Genomic DNA, 13,499 nt, shown 5'->3' with positions numbered 1-13,499 from the left:
AGGCTCTATTTAATTTTAACTACATTTTATATCCTAATACACATTCTCATCTGCTAAAAGAACTGAGCCTGAGGTTCTTACAATGTAATTTATGATGCAAAGTCACTACCATGAAGGTCAGATTCCCAAGAGTCTTCTGACTTCAAGGCTATTTTGAGAACTTATGTCCTATATAAATTTTCATTGCAAAAATAACATTATTATAACCTATTTGTGAATTCATACATTTGTACCAGGCTTTCCTGTGGAGCATTGAATAAATTCACATAAACTGCAAAGATTCAAGGGACACATTCTGTTTATTGTTTCTCAGTTGATCCAGGTAGCTGCTGCAGACAATATTGTAAGAACACAATACTTAAGAATTAGCAGCCTTAAAGAGAGAACAAGCAATGTTTTCAGTCACGCAAACACGAGGAAATCTGCAAATGCTGGTATTTCAAGCAACACACATAAAAGTTGCTAGTGAACACAGCAGGCCAGGCAGCATCTCTAGGAAGAGGTACAGACTGTACCTCTTCCTAGAGATGCTGCCTGGTCTGCTGTGTTCATCAGCAACTTTTAAATGTTTTCAGTCATTTTTTTTTACTCGGCTAAAAATCTAAATTCCAAGATATTTCACTTGGTCTCCCAGGAGACAACACCTCCCCACCATTGGGCTGGTGAACGAGATCATTCCACCAAGCCACCAATCCATTACAAACAAGAGAAAGTGTGCAGGAGCTGGAAATCCGAGCAACACGCACAAAACACTGGAGGAACTCAGCAGGCCAGGCAACGTCCATGGAAAAAAGTATAGTTGACATCTCAAGCCGAGAGCCTTCGGCAGGACTGGAGAGAAAAAGCTGAGTAGACTTAAAAGGTGAGGGAGCGGAGAGAGAAGCACAAGGTGATCAGTGAAACATGAAAGGAGAGGGGTGAAGTAAAGAGCTGGGAAGTTGATTGGTTAAAGAGATACGGGGCTGGAAAATGGGGAGTCTGACAGAAGAGGACAGAAGGTCATGGAAGAAAGAAAAGGGGGAAGGAGCACCAGCTCTTTATTTCATCCGTCCCCCTTCAGGTTTCACCTATCACCTTGTGTTTCTCTCTCCCCTACACCCATCATTTAAATGTACTCCTCAGCTTTTATTCTCCAGTCCTGCTGAAGGTTCTCGACCCAAAACGTTGACGGTACTCTTTTCCATAGATGCTGCCTGGCCTGCTGAGTTCCTCTGGCACTTTGTGTGTGTTGCACCAATCCATTACATAGCTCTCCCTGCTTGCTATCCACCAGCCACTCTCCCTAATATATATTTGCCACTCACCGTCCTCACCAATTTCCCAGCATATACCCTGTAGTGATTCCAGTCTGACCCTTGCTTAGTCCTGTTAATAACCTCAGTATCTAACACTTGTCCAATTCTCCGCCAATGACCATTGCCCTGAGCTCTCTTCCTGTAGCCCCATGACATTCTTGACCATGAATCTACCCTTTTTCTCTATTCGGTGTTTCAAGTTCCAATTCCCCAACTGTTGTCTTGACCCTACCTCCTAATCCTCTAGACCTGTCATTTGCAATCCTCTTCCATTTTCCATTTACTTTCGTGAGCTTTTCCATTTACTTTTAGAATATACAATCTATCCAGTATGACTCATTCTTTTCTTATATGCAACTGAATTTTGCAGTAGTGGTCCACAAATAAAATCTTTGTGCATTTTCTTGTAGGTTGTTCCATCTTATTAATCTTGGTTAACTCACTTGAACAGGCATGATTTAATTTCTGGGCCAAGGAATGTAATAACTTTGTTACATAACCAGCTTGGTACAGGTAGCCTTGAATCTTCTCTCCATATCACAGCATTAACAATCAGCACTACTTCATTCATTTACAATGCACGCTCCTGCTCACTGACACTGCTCAAAGCTTCACTGAGAAAAATGGCATTGCTAATGCAATTGATGAAGCAGATCAAACCTGTGCAATTTATTCTGCGTCTGAATTAATTGTTTACAATTTGACTATTTTAATATGTCCTTCCATACTAGTTTTGCCATGAACATGTCCTTCATTAACTGTTATGTTTATATCACACAAAAATAAATTCTCCATCGAATTTTTGACTCAAATTTGAACAAAATGTTTTGCCTAATTATGATTGATGTGAGAAGCAAATTGCAGCCCTGGAACAATTTTGAGAATCAATCAACAATAACTGGAAGACTAATTGCTCTATTTTGCAGTGTTATAGAAGTAGGAGTATATTTTGCACTATCCAATTTGCAAGGGCCTATCATACAGAATAAAAAACCGACTGAAATGTCTACAGAGTCTTGTTTTAGTTATATTATCACCTATCCAGTATGCCATGCTGAATATAGATGGCATTGTATATTACCACAGATGGTTTGTGTGAGGACCACAGCCTGCTGATGAAAGCTTTATTGAATTTCAATTATTCCCAATGTTTGAAACACCTGCTTCCAAATTAGTTATACAGTCATGCAGAAATTCAGTCTACTAAATAACCTTTCCATTCTGGCAATGTGAAACATTATAGAAATGTATACACAAACAGAATAAAAGGTTAGCATGTTTCAAGACAAACAATTAAGCTCTCAAAATGAGACTGTAAAGCTGAAGAGCAAAACCTAAACGGTTTCTGATTAAACCATTTACTTGTGTCGGACTAACTCTTGAAATAATTGATTGTGCTTTCCAAACTAGTCTGCAATACAGAGCATGCTGCTGTTTCCTGCTCCTTGTCTTAATTGTTCAAATGATGAGATATAATACCAGTTCAAAAAGGTGACAATAATCAGGCATTTCTAACTCTGCCCTCCCTTGGAAATTAAATGGGCCAAAGACACCTCCTTCCGTGGCCGCCTCCTATGGTATATGGAAGCATGCATATTTCAGTAACTCCTAAGAAGAAACATGCTGAGACTGCAAGTTTTATGGAAAGAATTCAACACTTTCGATGCTCAGCAAGTGAAGTACATCAGAGGTGGAATGATTTATTTGAATATAAGCATGAGTCTCAGAATTAGAAAAGTTCAGATATCGCAGAGAATTGTAAGGCTTGGATGTCACAGAGAAATTTTAAATCGATCTTCAGAAATTAAAAATTGCAATATTTCTTAAGCAGGAGCTAATATTGTCAGTAAGCACAGAGGTGATAAGTGAATGGGATTGTGTCTGTTAGACCAAGGGTGACAGAGTTCTCTGTCAATGATTTAATGGAGGATAGAAAGTGAAGGCCAGTGATTGAATAGATAATTCAAGAGGCAAGTAAATTGTAATGAGACTTTGAGCTGAGTTAGGCAGAGATGGCAATATTTGTCCTCAGTGCTGTTGTTGATATATAGTCACAAGCTCATCCTTGTCAATTGCAACACCAATCTGTGGACAATCTGATTCAGCCTCAATTGACAGTAAGAGGGATGTAATTCGTATCTAGGTAACTGAGCACATGGTGGGAAAAGATCGTACTAATATTTAGTTGCATGTTTCTAATTCCACTAAAAACTGCTAAGCTGTCTGTCTTTAATTTGTTATATTTTTAAAACTGAGATCCTTAAAATTAAATGCAAACAATGGCTGGTAATTACCCTTTCTCATAATAATCCCTCTCCTTTATTGGACAGAATGCCATTGGATCTGTAGAATTGTTCATCCATGGAGATAAGATGGAGTGTTACAACAGAGCTGGACAAAGATAAGCAATTAGGGAAGCTGTGGGAGGCAAGATGTGCATTGGAGCAAGTAAGGGAAGAAAAAAATTGAAACATTTCATCTGTGTGAACCAGGTATACATGAACTTGCAGATTATGAAAGCTTTCTTGATGGTTGGGCCAACGTGTTTAAAATATTAATGAAAACAGTATATGCCAGGGAAAAATGTAATTTTTAGTTACTGTAAGTTGTCAAAAATTACGATATGGTGGTAGGGAAGTGCAGTGACAAGCCATTATCTTTTCTTTTGCCAAGACAATAATGAAGGCTGTTAACATGTTTGCATGACTACACCAAACAAAACAGGTTTACATCAAAGGAATTCTGCAGGCTAAATACCCTGCTTTTACTAAAAGACAGAGCATGTTCTGTGACATATTACATTTCAACCAAAAAAAAAGACTGAATTCAATGGAAGATTTTTTTTAATCAAAGGGACTTTACATTTCAACAAATTAAAATGAAGTTTTCTGTACAGGATAAATTAATTTACTGTGAATTGATTCCAGTTCATTTAATTAAGTACTGTTCTGTTTAGTACTGTGGCTCATGTAGAAACTGGAGTAGGAATGTTGCTTGTTTAACAAATCTAGTATTTTAAATAGGTTAAAAATCACAGAAAATGCAATGTATTTTCTGAGTAACAAGATTAATTGTTGTATGTGCCAATCCAAACAGAAAAATAATAAACATATTTGCAAACTGTCCTAAAGCCTTAGTCACAAGTGAAAAGAGGTGATGAAGTCTTCAAGCTATACATATCTTGAATGGATGGTCCAAAATAAATTTTAAAAAGTAACCTGCAGTTATGTAATGATATTTATGCTCCCCAGTTACCCCCAAAGTGCAACTGAAGTACTTATGAAGTGCAAAGTAAGAACAGGCCTAATGCTGCTTCACTGTTGGAGAGATATAAATATGCTATAACTACACAGTATATGTTAAAAATGATATATATATATATATATAGATAAAGGTTTCAGAATTCCAAAGGTGCAATGCTGGTAGGTTACATGATAACAGATGGGTCCCCTTTTTAAAACTCCGATCCTTCCCCAAAGCAGTCTCCACTTTTATATCTAATACTATGTCAGTGCAAGTAAATAATATCCTTATTTATGTTGAGAAAGACAGCATCAATTCATGGGAGAAAGTACTGTAAATAGTAAAATGGCTGAAGAATTTTAACATACCCCAAACAAAATTAAGAAAATAATTGGAATAATTTTACTGATTGTTCACGCGTCAGCACATATTTGGTGCTACCTCATCTGACAAATGTTTGCTTCCCTCAGTTTATTTTAATTCAGGTGCTGTATAAGATGAAACCTCTTCTCAGCAAGGCAGGCAGTTATGGCCTCTCCTCAAATTAAAGATGAGTCATTTTCTTGAACTGACGCAAGCACACTGTTGGGTATGAGATCCCAGGACTTTGAGACTACAATGAAGATATGGTCATATATTTTCTTTCAAGATGCAGTGTGACTTGAAGAATGACTTGGAAATGGTGGTATTTCCAGCTCCTTGTAGGTGGTGGAGATTGTGGTTTTCAATGATGCCTAAGAATATTGCATCTGTGTATTTTGTTTATGGAACACACACACAGCCAGGTTATGTAAAGAGTGATAGATAGGGATCTATTCTTCAAAAAGGTGTTGGTAGGGCTAGTGATAGGGTGGAATGCAGGTAGCCCAAATGGCTTTCAAAGCAATTTGGGAGGTGGGGATTGTCAACTACACAGAGAAAAGCTATGCCAATCAGCTGGCAGTTTGGTTCATGGACCAGGGACTTTGTGCCAGGATTAACTCTGGTCAAGAACAGACTTTGAGAACGAGTGACAAGTAAGCTCCACTGACTCACAGAAAATCCAGTCCTATATGTCGAATGATGGACAAGATGCAAATCATTGGGCTGCTTTGTCCTGCAGAGGGTTGAAGGTCTTAATGTTGTTGGAGGTGTACTTAGCTGAGTATTAGAGCTTATTTAACACCAGACCTGCCTAATAAGTGATTGGAAGTTGTGAGGCAATGGGAATTGAATTACACACAATGACCTGCTCTTACAGCTCAGTATTTGTGTGATTAGAACAGTCTTTGGGAATTCCCATAATGTTTAATATGGGTGATTCAATGATAGTAATTGTTCTTTAACATCAAGGTATAATCTCTTTTAGAGAATCCTGAACAACAAGGGAGTTAAAGGAACAGAGAGAGAAGAGGAAATTGTTGTTCAAGCCAACACTGGATCAGCCATGATTTTTTTGAATGGTAGAACAGGCATCAGGATCTTTTGTCTCACTCTGGCTCCTGTTTCTTAAGTTCCTAAGTTACTTGTTAGCATTTGTCACTGCTTAGCATTTCTATGGTATGAATGTTACTTGCCTCTTATCAATTTAAGCCTGGATTGTCCAGGAATTTCCATGGGGTCATGAATAAACATTATTGCCATTTTGTCACTGTTTAATAACTATATTTCTTTATCTGGAAATTAGCTGAAAAACCTTTGGTCCCCTGGGTTTGAAGCTTAGCTCCTTCCGTCATTCTAACAACTATCTACTGGATTACTTAGTTGAATTTGTTCTTTGATCAAACATCCTGCTAAGCAGGTCCTTGATAATGCCCTGAGAAAAGTTGTTCTATAATTTTATATTGAGCTCTTTCACTGGAGTGTTAGTCCACCTCAACTCACACATCTCAGTCCCTTCATGTCCTCCATCTTGTCACTACTCCTTCTCCATATTAACTGCTTTGTTTCAATATCACTCTTCTGAATCTGTCTGCTCCTCTGTCCTTTCCACTTATTCATCTCCCATTCCTTCTTGCTTCAACCAACTGCCTAGTAATTTTCTTCAAAATATCTTTCCATTCATCCCCTCTCTCTCTCTCTTCTTCCTCCATTCACCACCCTTCACTCTCTTTTTCCAATACTTTCTTCCCTTCGCTTTGCATTGAAAGCACCAGCACAGGTGGGCATGCTAATCTTCAACAGTAGGGGCACCAAGTATAGGAGTTGGTACATTATGTTGTAGCTGTATAGATTATTGGTGTGGCTGCAATTGGAATACTATGTAGAAATTTGTTTCCCAGTTAAATGGGAATGAGAGGGCCTGAGTTATAGGGATAGGTTGGCCAGACAAGGTCTTTACCCTTGGAACACAGGAAAATGTATGATGACCTTATATAGGTTTATAAAATCTTGAAGGACACAGATAACGTAGAAAATAGCAGTCTTTTCACCGGGTAGGGGACAGGGTAAAAATTTAAAAGATACTGGAAGTGCAATTTTTTTGTGTCGATGGTGGTAAATGTATGGAATGAGTCCCCAGAGGAAGTGGTTGAGGCTGGTACAATTGTATTATTTAAGAAAAACTTGAACAGGTATGTGGAGGAGTGGGGCGAGTACGTGAATTTGGGACCAGATGGGTAGGCACAACAGTCTCCATTGACTCCTGGAGCTGAAGGGGTTGTATCCATGTTGTACTACTCTGACTCTTTATCAGCTCCTACATCTACTACCTCCTTCATTTACTGCATCTTTTCTTCTTTTCTCATCTCACCAAGTTTCACCTGATGCACTCTTCCCTTTATCATTCCTACTCAGAGACCTACCTGCCTGACCTGTCCACCCCTGATGACCCCTTCTGCCTGATAGCCTACAGCCACTTACTGACACCTGGGTTAGCATGTAGATAGACACCATCAGCATCCATCAATATGTCCTTCAATGCACATGCTTAATATTGGCAAAACTTTCTAATGAGTTATAAGACAGCACACAATCCAAAGGCTTTTATAGCTGACAAAGGCTCATATTCTCCCATAGGTTCAACAGTTCTGACAAAATGTATAAACCTCCAAATTTTGACAATGATCTCTTTGGAATTTCTTTTTCTCATGCACCTAAAGGGTGTGAACTTCCCTCGGGACAGTCATTTTAGCAATCTATGAGCACTTAAATAAGTTTGAAATTTGCTCAAATTACTATGCTCTAAAAAGAAAAAGCAAGAGAAAGATACAACTTTATAACAAAAATTAGGACAAGAAGAACAAATGATCCTAATGAGTAAAATACCTCCCAAATAGTTAATAAACAGAAAACACTGAAACAGCACATCACATCATTAACAAAGGTGCATAGACAGGGATATATAATTTTTCCTATTATTATATTTTTGGTGTATATAAAACCACTTCCATGTCTCTCAAGAAAACTGTTATCAGAGATCAGCTGATTTTAAAGAAATTTTTAAAGAGTTAATTTGATGTTTTTATCTTTAACTACTGAGAGACTCCAATGTTGCCTGATTGTGGCAAAGGGTTGACAGAAGAATCACTCATTGCATTTTCCAATTTCTACATGTAGCTTAATACAAAAATACTGCATGTAACCCATTAAGAGTTCTCTATTTTTAGTGTTTTACAAATAATTGCTTGATCAAAGAATGCTAAAAATATCAACTGTTCTGCAATGCAATTTTAAACAGAATGTCAATACTTTGCAAACTATGAGTGTTAATCTGTCATCATTTAGTATTGTGTGAGCTATTTGAGAAGCTATTTAAATTGAAACAGAATACCAAAAATTAGATAAATAGAATATAACTAGGAAATAGTACATTTATATTCCTATTGGTATTTTCTCAAAGTCATTCTTTAATATTATTTTTCACCCAGATCTATTCATATTTAAAAAAAGAAATTGCTGGAACTATTCAGCAGGTCAGGCAGCATCTATGGAAAGAGAAAAAAAGGGAGTTGGCTCTTAGGGCAGAGAACCTTTCATTGAAATTCAAAGGGAATTGTCTTGACCCATTAACACTGCATAGATACTGCCTGACTTGCTAAGTTTTTACAGATTTTGTATTTTTATTTTAGATTTCCAACATCTGCAATTTATTGCTTTTCATGTAGATTAATGACATTTCCTAAAATGGGAATCTTACTGTATTGGCTAATTAAAATCATATCATGTGATAAGGTACCCAAATGATAAGGGAAGATATTTTAAATGCATCTTAGTCTTAATTTTGATGCAGAATAATTGCAGAATGATTTGTCCATTTTGAAAGAATGGAAAAGCATGTCCATAAAAATGTAAGAAAATAAAAGCAATCCATATTCTACTATTTTGTGTAACATCTCATTTCAAATCAAATTTGTGGGATTGATGCAAGAAAAAATTTTTTGAAAATCTATTTTAAGAATCTAAGAACAGAATTTTGATGTCAGAATTGAGGTGGTTGAGCAATTAATGATAGTGTATTAAAGGAAATATGCAATGCTTAATTTGAATAAGATACTGTGCTCTACTGCAACCTGTATGCAACTTTCAAAACACGTTGCCATGATTCAACACAAACCTATTAAAATATGACCCTGTTTAGTTAAAATGAATTTTCCTTGAATATATGGTACACCATCGGAACTCAAATTTACGGGTGTAAATGGACAGTGTCAGTACATAAAAATTAACAGGCAGGTTGTTTACGATTGTCACCTCAATGTTCTTCCAAATATCTGAGAATAAGAAAAGAGCTTTTAAAAGTTCATTTTTGTCTTTAGTAGCTGTGAAAGCAAAGCAACAAGTTTGATACTCAGTTAACAGCTCAATTCACAAAGTTCTTTCTTAAATAGAATCCATTTTTCTTATATTATACAGCAGATATAATAACACACTGAATTTATTGTAACATTGTTGACAACATTTTCCCACTTTATTCTACACCATAGTAGGGAGAATTGTACATAGATAACACTGTCTCAAAAAAACATGTTTCAACTTCTGAATTGAAAAATTTAGCTCTTAGGGATGAAAAACTAGCTTCAGCTTGACTGCTTGGTTTAGATTAATCAAAACTTGCCCAAACCAAATTAAATTTAAATACCCATTGTACCCTAACAAATTCAACAAATGATAAGCTTGGATCAACTTCTATGGTAATAAAAGTGTGAATTGCACCAGATTTATACAAATCCAAACATATTGACTTATTAAAGTACTAAAATTGGTCTCTCCAGTCATAGCTCCTGCTGAATCTCTTCATCTTAAAGAACCTGGATTAAAAACGAGAATTTATAATACTGATTTTTTTTCTTCCCTGGCTGTGTTTTGTAGGTGCTTGTTGAACTACAACTACAAACATGTTTTCTGCACTTGGACCTCTGCCTTAAGAAAAATTTCTACATTAAACAGATTAACAATAGTCAACATATAGTCACCATACCTAAAAATCCACGTACCAACTTGTGAGTAAAGTCACAAACTACAGTACATTTAAGACGGTATTCAATTTTATGTCATACTTTGTGTTCAATAAGTGCAGCAATATATTCACATTACTTTAAAGGCTGCACAACTGCCACATTAAATAGAAATGCTATTATCACTATTATTTTGCTGTATTCTTTGGCTCACATATACACTAAAATACCATAAACATTATTTAGAACTCCTTTGATATCATATATAAATAAAGATACAGTACATACAAATGGAAGAAAATACTAGACACCTCTGTAAGACAGTAAATTTCTGAATATAAATAAGCAAATATTTTGTCATATACCTACATAATTAAACAGTTTTGTTACTGTAAAACTAATACATTTATTCCTTTTCACAAAAATCAGTTAACGTTTGGTATACACAATCTACACAAAATTAATATATTTCTAGAAAGACATTTAGTTTCTATCTGTTACAGTATTTATGCAACTCTTACCCCCAAATCACAACTAAAGGGGTAATGCATCTAGAATAAAATTTGGTGCTTCACACTCCATAATTTTACATTATGACAAAAAGCACCATACACAGGGTAGCTACGAAAAGGTTCTGCACAGTCTAGGTAAGTCTACTATGATAGAATTACACTTTACCTCTAAGGGTCAAATTCACTGCACGTTGTCCACAGTACTCACAGTTCATATTGCTGAGCTCTTTCAAAGGAACATACACGCTGAGGCTCACATGTAGGTACAATACGTATTTAGATTTTGCATCTCTTAAATAATTACTTCTAATAAATGCTGACTGGCTAAGGAATAGATTTACATACTGCCTGACAGTACTGCAATGTGTTGCACAGATCTTCAAATAACACATTTATTGTACATTGTGATCAGTTTCAAGAGAAAGCATTGACTAGTAATAGCAAACAAAACCACTTAACCAATTACAAATCCTGTCCCAGTCGTTCTATCTCCTCAATGAGGAAGTCGATGTCAGATTTTGTTACAGCTGGATTTGAAATGACCATGCGGAAGAAGTTAGTTTTATCTCCTTGAGGCTGATACCCAACCATTGTGGTGCCACATTCCATCATTAGTGCTTTTATTTTTGGAGCAACCTATGAAAAGATCAGAGATTAAGTTTCTCCGAGGAAGACAATGCTCAAAAGCGGCATGTAAAAATAATACATCATTAGTTAAGGAATAGAAAGGCATAAAGATAGAAATATCAAGAAATATTTGTTTCACTGTATTTCCAGACATCGTTCTGGAATTGTATTTAATCCTTCATAAAATTCTAGTAGTAACATTTTTGATATTTTTACTAAATTCTGTGTGGTTCTGTAATACGTATTCAACTGAACACTTTTCAGTTTGCTTGTAATTTTTTATGGAACACATTCTTAACATAAATGTAAAAATTTGAATTAATATACAGTATACATATGATGCAAATTATTGATACTTGGATTCCATGCATGACAACCCTTTTATTGACATGTTGACAATTAAAAAAACTTTTTTTTTCCCCCACTGAACCTGGTGTGTTTCTAAGTGGAACCAATCAGAGCAGTTAGAAGGCCCAATGAGAGTTTAAATCCATCAGAGTGATTCAGACATCCCACCTCTCCCAGAAGTTCCGGGAGTCTCCCGCATATTAATACTGGCTCCCTGATGCCCGCAAATTATATACAATATCACGGAAATCAATTTTTTTGAGAGCGAGCGAGAGAAAGTAAGAGAGAGCGCGAGAGCGACCACGAGAGAGAGCGCGTGAGAGCGAGAGCAAGCAAGTGAGCCAGAGAGCGAAAGCAAGCAAGAGCAAGCAAGCGAGAGTGAGCAAGCGAGAGTGAGCGAGAGCAAGCAAGTGAGAGAGAGTGAGAAAGAAAGCAAGCGAGAGCGTGCGAGCGACCACGAGAGAGAGAGGGCGCGAGCGAGAGCACGCCATGGCAGAGCGTTCCAAAAAAATATATAAAACGTACGTCACCCCAGACTACACTAAAGGGTACCCCTGACTAATAGGGGTCAAAAATAATGACAGTGTTGCTCGCTGCACTGTTTGCAACAATGACTTTTCTATTGCCCATGGTGGGTTAAGACTGTAAAAGACATGTTGAGGTGACTTTAACAGGTGTCACTCGTTCATTAGCATAGCTAACATTATTTAAACTAGCTGGCTAGCTGCTAAGGAGCTACTCTATTGCAGACATCCCACCTCTCCCGGGAGTCTCCCGCAAATTGATGGCGCTACCTCCCTGAAATGAGTTTTTGCAGGGTGGGATGTCTGGTAATTGAAAACGAAACTGAAGTTTCAATGAAATATTTTTAATGTTTTTACTCTTTGCTCTCTTCACACTTGTGAAAGAAAAGCTAACAGAAAATAGTTTCTAATAATTCTTAATATAGATATTTTATTCTATGCTTGGTGTCAAAGAAGTTGAATGCAAGAAGTCTCGCTGAAAGGTGCTTTTGGACAATGTCTGTCCCTTGTTGCAAAGATGTTTACCTCTGTTAAGTTGCAGCTTTTTTTTTTGGAGAGGAGAAGTATGTTCATTTATAAATCGCCCGGTTTGTAAATGAAGTGTGCAATAATTCCAGGGTGATGAGAAAGAGGGAAGGCATTTTTAAACAGCTTGGGGAATATGATGAGATAAGGGGAGCATATTTGTATCCCAAATTGAGAAACTAACAGATGGTTGGACAGAAGAGAAAATCTGCAGATGTTGGAGATCTGAGCAACACACACAAAATGCTGGAGGAACTCAGCAGGCCAGGCAGCATCTAGGAAAAGAGCACAGCCGATGTTTCGGGCCAAAACCTTGACTGTACTCTTTTCCGAGATGCTGCTTGGCTTGCTGAGTTCCTCCAGCATTTTGTGTGTGTTTGCTGGATGGTTGAACAGGAAAGCTCACATCTTAAGCCCACAGCTAATTACTGAAGAGGAAGGAGAGAGAGGAAGGAGAGAGAGAGAGAGAGGAAGGAGAGAGAGAGAGGGGAAGGAGAGAGAGAGAGAGAGAGAGGGGAAGGAGAGAGAGAGAGAGAGAGAGGGGAAGGAGAGAGAGAGAGAGAGAGAGGGGAAGGAGAGAGAGAGAGAGAGAGAGGGGAAGGAGAGAGAGAGGGGAAGGAGAGAGAGAGAGAGGGGAAGGAGAGAGAGAGAGGGGGGGAAGGAGAGAGAGAGGGGGGGAAGGAGAGAGAGAGGGGGGGAAGGAGAGAGAGAGGGGGGGAAGGAGAGAGAGAGGGGGAAGGAGAGAGAGAGGGGGGAAGGAGAGAGAGAGGGGGGAAGGAGAGAGAGAGGGGGGAAGGAGAGAGAGAGGGGGGAAGGAGAGAGAGAGGGGGGAAGGAGAGAGAGAGGGGGGAAGGAGAGAGAGAGGGGGGGAAGGAGAGAGAGAGGGGGGGAAGGAGAGAGAGAGGGGGGGAAGGAGAGAGAGAGGGGGGGAAGGAGAGAGAGAGGGGGGGAAGGAGAAGAGAGGGGGGAAGGAGAGAGAGAGGGGGGAAGGAGAGAGAGAGGGGGGAAGGAGAGAGAGGGGGGGGAAGGAGAGAGAGGGGGGGGAAGGAG

The 13,499-nt window shown here is 38.0% G+C and overlaps 1 protein-coding gene across 1 annotated transcript in view; it reads right to left on the bottom strand.

Moving 5' to 3' along the window:
• Positions 1 to 10,887: 10,887 nt before the first annotated feature.
• The window catches only part of gad1b (glutamate decarboxylase 1b), a 54,904-nt gene continuing 52,292 nt past the window's right edge, over positions 10,888 to 13,499 (bottom strand). Inside the window, exon 16 of the mRNA XM_072259656.1 lies at positions 10,888 to 11,061. Coding sequence (XP_072115757.1) covers positions 10,888 to 11,061 — 174 coding nt within the window. The remainder of the gene's footprint in view (positions 11,062 to 13,499) is intronic.

Source organism: Mobula birostris, chromosome 6 (assembly GCF_030028105.1).
Source record: "Mobula birostris isolate sMobBir1 chromosome 6, sMobBir1.hap1, whole genome shotgun sequence".
Taxonomy (NCBI): domain Eukaryota; kingdom Metazoa; phylum Chordata; class Chondrichthyes; order Myliobatiformes; family Myliobatidae; genus Mobula; species Mobula birostris.
Note: the sequence above shows the minus strand (reverse complement) of the source record. Positions and strands in the feature narration are given on the sequence as shown.